At 53.3% G+C, this 6,080-nt stretch overlaps 1 protein-coding gene across 1 annotated transcript in view; it reads right to left on the reverse strand.

Annotated features, from left to right (window-relative positions):
• The window catches only part of DRC7 (dynein regulatory complex subunit 7), a 143,066-nt gene extending 137,948 nt beyond the window's left edge, over positions 1–5,118 (reverse strand). The window contains exons 1-2 of the mRNA XM_075325468.1: positions 5,044–5,118; positions 1,854–1,968 (exon numbers count right to left, since the gene is read on the reverse strand). Of these exons, the coding sequence (XP_075181583.1) occupies positions 1,854–1,968; positions 5,044–5,089 (161 nt within the window). The 5' untranslated portion in view covers positions 5,090–5,118. The remainder of the gene's footprint in view (positions 1–1,853; positions 1,969–5,043) is intronic.
• Between the last annotated feature and the right edge of the window lie 962 nt (positions 5,119–6,080).

Consider the following 6,080-nt stretch of genomic DNA (forward strand, 5'->3'; position numbering starts at 1 on the left):
CCATAACGTCCATCAGATCACAGTCCTCCCCATGTCGTCCATCAGATCACAGTCCTCCCCATGTCGTCCATCAGATCACAGTCCTCCCCATGTCCTCCATCAGATCACAGTCCTCCCCATGTCCTCCATCAGATCACAGTCCTCCCCATGTCCTCCATCAGATCACAGACCTCCCCATGTCCTCCATCAGATCATAGTCCTCCCCATGTCCTCCATCAGATTCCAGTCCTCCCCATGTCCTCCATCAGATTCCAGTCCTCCCCGTATCCCCCCATTAGATCACAGTCCTCCACGTATCCCCCCAGCAGATCACAGTCCTCCCCATATCCCCCCCACCAGATCACGGTCCTCCCCATATCCCCCACCAGATCACAATCCTCCCCGTACCCCCCCACCAGATCACAGTCCTCCCCATATCCCCCCCCACCAGATCACAGTCCTCCCCATATCCCCCCCCCACCAGATCACAGTCCTCCCCATATTCCCATAAGATCACAGTCCTCCCCATGTCCTCCATCAGATCACAGTCCTCCTCATATCCTCCATCAGATCCCAGTCCTCCCCATGTCCTCCATAAGATCCCAGTCCTCCCCATATCCTCCATGAGATCACAGTCCTCCCCGTATCCCCCATCAGATCACAGTCCTCCCCGTATCCCCCATCAGATCACAGTCCTCCACGTATCCCCCCACCAGATCACAGTCCTCCCCATATCCCCCCCCCACCAGATCACAGTCGTCCCCATATCCCCCCCCACCAGATCACGGTCCTCCCCATATCCCCCATCAGATCACAGTCCTCCCCGTACCCCCCCCCACCAGATCACAGTCCTCCTTATATCCCCCCCTACCAGGTCACAGTCCTCCCCATATCCCCCCCCCACCAGATCACAGTCCTCTCCATATCCCCATCAGATCACAGTCCTCTCCATATCCCCACATCAGATCACAGTCCTCTCCATATTGCCATCAGATCACAGTCCTCTCCATATCCCCCCATGAGATCACAGTCCTCTCCATATCCCCCCATGAGATCACAGTCCTCCATCAGATCACAGTCCTCCCCATATCCTCCATCAGATCACAGTCCTCTCCATATCCCCCCATGAGATCACAGTCCTCCATCAGATCACAGTCCTCCCTATATCCTCCATCAGATCACAGTCCTCCCCGTATCCCCCATCAGATCACAGACCTCCACGTATCCCCCATCAGATCACAGTCCTCCCCATATCCCCCCACCAGATCACAGTCCTCCATCAGACCACAGTCCTCTCCATATCCTCCATCAGATCACAGTCCTCCCCATAACGTCCATCAGATCACAGTCCTCCCCATGTCCTCCATCAGATCACAGTCCTCCATCAGATCACAGTCCTCCCCATATCCTCCATCAGATCACAGTCCTCCCCATATCCTCCATCAGATCACAGTCCTCCATCAGATCACAGTCCTCCCCATATCCTCCATCAGATCACAGTCCTCCCCATAACGTCCATCAGATCACAGTCCTCCCCATGTCCTCCATCAGATCACAGTCCTCCATCAGATCACAGTCCTCCCCATATCCTCCATCAGATCAGTCCTCCCCATATCCTCCATCAGATCACAGTCCTCCCCATATCCTCCATCAGATCACAGTACTCCACGTATCCCCCCACCAGATCACAGTTCTCCCCATTTCCCCCCACCAAATCACAGTCCTCCCCATATCCCCCATCAGATCACAGTCCTCCCCGTATCCCCCATCAGATCCCAGTCCTCCACGTATCCCCCCAGCAGATCACAGTCCTTCACATGTACTCAATCAGATCACAATCCTCTCCATATCCCCATTAGATCACAGTCACTTACCCAGAGATATCCATCACCTTGTTAAGTTGTGCCTGATTCCAGCACAAATCGCTTTTAAATAGCTCCGCCCCCTCATATCCGCGATCATCAACCACCTGCACCGCCTCCATGACTCCTGTATGAGGGGGAGAGAGTCAGAAACTGATGATGATGGGGTGATAGTGATGGGGTGATAGTGATGGGGGTGGTAGTGATGGTGGTGGTAGAGATGGGGGTGGTAGTGATGGGGGTGGTAGTGATGGGGGTGGTAGTGATGGAGGTGATAGTGATGGGGGTGACAGTGATGGGGGTGACAGTGATGGGGGTGACAGTGATGGAGGTGACAGTGATGGAGGTGATAGTGATGGGGGTGATAGTGATGGGGGTGATAGTGATGGGGATGATAGTGATAAGGGTTGATAGTGATGGGGGTGGTAGTGAAGGGGGTAGTAGTGATGGGGGTAGTAGTGATGGGGGTGATAGTGATGGGGGTGATAGTGATGGGGGATGATAGTGATGGGGTGATAGTGATGGGGTGATAGTGATGGGGGTGATAGTGATGGGGGTGATAGAGATGGGGGATGATAGTGATGGGGGTGACAGTGATGGGGGTGATAGTGATGTGGGTGATAGTGATGGTAGTGATGGGGGTGATAGTGATGGGGGTAGTAGTGATGGGGGTGATAGTGATGGGGGTGATAGTGATGGGGGATGATAGTGATGGGGTGATAGTGATGGGGTGATAGTGATGGGGGTGATAGTGATGGGGGTGATAGAGATGGGGGATGATAGTGATGGGGGTGACAGTGATGGGGGTGATAGTGATGGGGGTGGTAGTGATGGGGGTGGTAGTGATGGGGGTGATAGTGATGGGGGTGGTAGTGATGGGGGTGATAGTGATGGGGGTGACAGTGATGGGGTGACAGTGATGGGGGTGATAGTGATGGGGGTGATAGTGATGGGGGTGATAGTGATGGGGTAATAGTGATGGGGGTGATAGTGATGGGGGTGATAGAGATGGGGGTGACAGTGATGGGGGTGATAGTGATGGGGGTGATAGTGATGGGGGTGACAGTGATGGGGGTGACAGTGATGGGGGTGACAGTGATGGGGGTGATAGTTATGGGGGTGATAGTGATGGGGGTGACAGTGATGGGGGTGATATTATGGGGGTGACAGTGATGGGGGTTCTAGTTATGGGGGTGACAGTGATGGGGGTGATAGTGATGGGGGTGACAGTGATGGGGGTGATAGTTATGGGGGTGACAGTGATGGGGGTGATAGTTATGGGGGTGATAGTTATGGGGGTGACAGTGATGGGGGTGATAGTTATGGGGGTGACAGTGATGGGGGTGATAGTTATGGGGGTGACAGTGATGGGGGTGATAGTTATGGGGGTGACAGTGATGGGGGTGACAGTGATGGGGGTGATAGTTATGGGGGTGATAGTGATGGAGGTGACAGTGATGGGGGTGAGAGTGATGGGGGTGACAGTGATGGGGGTGACAGTGATGGGGGTGACAGTGATGGGGGTGATAGTGATGGGGGTGATAGTGATGGGGGTGACAGTGATGGGGGTGATAGTTATGGGGGTGATAGTTATGGAGGTGACAGTGATGGGGGTGAGAGTGATGGGGGTGAGAGTGATGGGGGTGAGAGTGATGGGGGTGACAGTGATGGGGTGATAGTGATGGGGGTGACAGTGATGGGGGTGAGAGTGATGGGGGTGACAGTGATGGGGGTGACAGTGATGGGGGTGACAGTGATGGGGGTGATAGTTATGGGGGTGACAGTGATGGGGGTGACAGTGATGGGGGTGATAGTGATGGGGGTGATAGTGATGGGGTGATAGTGATGGGGTGAAAGTGATGGGGGTGATAGTTATGGGTGTGACAGTGATGGGGGTTCTAGTTATGGGGGTGACAGTGATGGGGGTGATAGTTATGGGGGTGACAGTGATGGGGGTGACAGTGATGGGGGTGATAGTTATGGGGGTGACAGTGATGGGGGTGATAGTGATGGAGGTGACAGTGATGGGGGTTCTAGTTATGGGAGTGACAGTGATGGGGGTGATAGTTATGGGGGTGACAGTGATGGGGGTGACAGTGATGGGGGTGACAGTGATGGGGGTGATATTATGGGGGTGACAGTGATGGGGGTGACAGTGATGGGGGTGACAGTGATGGGGGTGACAGTTATGGGGGTGACAGTTATGGGGGTGACAGTTATGGGGTGACAGTGATGGGGGTGATAGTGATGGGGGTGATAGTGATGGGGGTGATAGTTATGGGTGTGACAGTGATGGGGGTTCTAGTTATGGGGGTGACAGTGATGGGGGTTCTAGTTATGGGGGTGACAGTGATGGGGGTGATAGTTATGGGGGTGACAGTGATGGGGGTGATAGTTATGGGGGTGACAGTGATGGGGGTGATAGTTATGGGGGTGACAGTGATGGGGGTGACAGTGATGGGGGTGACAGTGATGGGGGTGACAGTGATGGGGGTGACAGTGATGGGGGTTCTAGTTATGGGGGTGACAGTGATGGGGGTTCTAGTTATGGGGGTGACAGTGATGGGGGTGATAGTTATGGGGGTGACAGTGATGGGGGTTCTAGTTATGGGGGTGACAGTGATGGGGGTGATAGTTATGGGGGTGACAGTGATGGGGGTTCTAGTTATGGGGGTGACAGTGATGGGGTGATAGTTATGGGGGTGACAGTGATGGGGGTTCTAGTTATGGGGGTGACAGTGATGGGGGTGATAGTTATGGGGGTGACAGTGATGGGGGTTCTAGTTATGGGGGTGACAGTGATGGGGGTGATAGTTATGGGGGTGACAGTGATGGGGGTTCTAGTTATGGGGGTGACAGTGATGGGGGTGATAGTTATGGGGGTGACAGTGATGGGGGTTCTAGTTATGGGGGTGACAGTGATGGGGGTTCTAGTTATGGGGGTGACAGTGATGGGGGTGGTAGTTATGGGGGTGACAGTGATGGGGGTGGTAGTTATGGGGGTGGTAGTTATGGGGGTGACAGTGATGGGGGTGGTAGTTATGGGGGTGGTAGTTATGGGGGTGACAGTGATGGGGGTGACAGTGATGGGGGTTCTAGTTATGGGGGGTGACAGTGATGGGGGTGATAGTTATGGGGGTGACAGTGATGGGGGTTCTAGTTATGGGGGTGACAGTGATGTGGAGGGTTCGCACTTTCTTACTTTTCCCGTTGATGCTGCTGTCTCTTGTGGACTTTCTTCGTTGCATCTCGTTCCTAAGCAACAAGTCGGAGACGGAAGGCAGAGCAGAGCATGCCGGGAGCTGGGGCCCCGCCCTCTCTCCTCACTGCGATACATGGCGCTGAGCATGCTGGGAGAACACGGCGGATCTTCTCTGCTGGGTGCGTGGGCGGGGCCAAAATTCACGTGGTGAGAGGGCATCCCCCTCCCCTATATACACCCCCTATACAGCCTGTATATACAGCCTTACCCCTATATACACCCCCTATACAGCCTGTATATACAGCCTTACCCCTATATACACCCCCTATACAGCCTGTATATACAGCCTTACCCCTATATACACCTCCTATACAGCCTGTATATACAGCCTTACCCCTATATACACCCCCTATACAGCCTGTATATACAGCCTTACCCCTATATACACCCCCTATACAGCCTGTATATACAGCCTTACCCCTATATACACCCCCTATACAGCCTGTATATACAGCCTTACCCCTATATACACCCCCTATACAGCCTGTATATACAGCCTTACCCCTATATACACCCCCTATACAGCCTGTATATACAGCCTTACCCCTATATACACCCCCTATACAGCCTGTATATACAGCCTTACCCCTATATACACCCCCTATACAGCCTGTATATACAGCCTTACCCCTATATACACCCCCTATACAGCCTGTATATACAGCCTTACCCCTATATACACCCCCTATACAGCCTGTATATACAGCCTTACCCCTATATACACCCCCTATACAGCCTGTATATACAGCCTTACCCCTATATACACCCCCTATACAGCCTGTATATACAGCCTTACCCCTATATACACCCCCTATACAGCCTGTATATACAGCCTTACCCCTATATACACCCCTATACAGCCTGTATATACAGCCTTACCCCTATATACACCTCCTATACAGCCTGTATATACAGCCTTACCTCTATATACACCCCCTATACAGCCTGTATATACAGCCTTACCCCTATATACACCC

Source organism: Anomaloglossus baeobatrachus, chromosome 10 (assembly GCF_048569485.1).
Source record: "Anomaloglossus baeobatrachus isolate aAnoBae1 chromosome 10, aAnoBae1.hap1, whole genome shotgun sequence".
In the NCBI taxonomy this organism is placed as follows: domain Eukaryota; kingdom Metazoa; phylum Chordata; class Amphibia; order Anura; family Aromobatidae; genus Anomaloglossus; species Anomaloglossus baeobatrachus.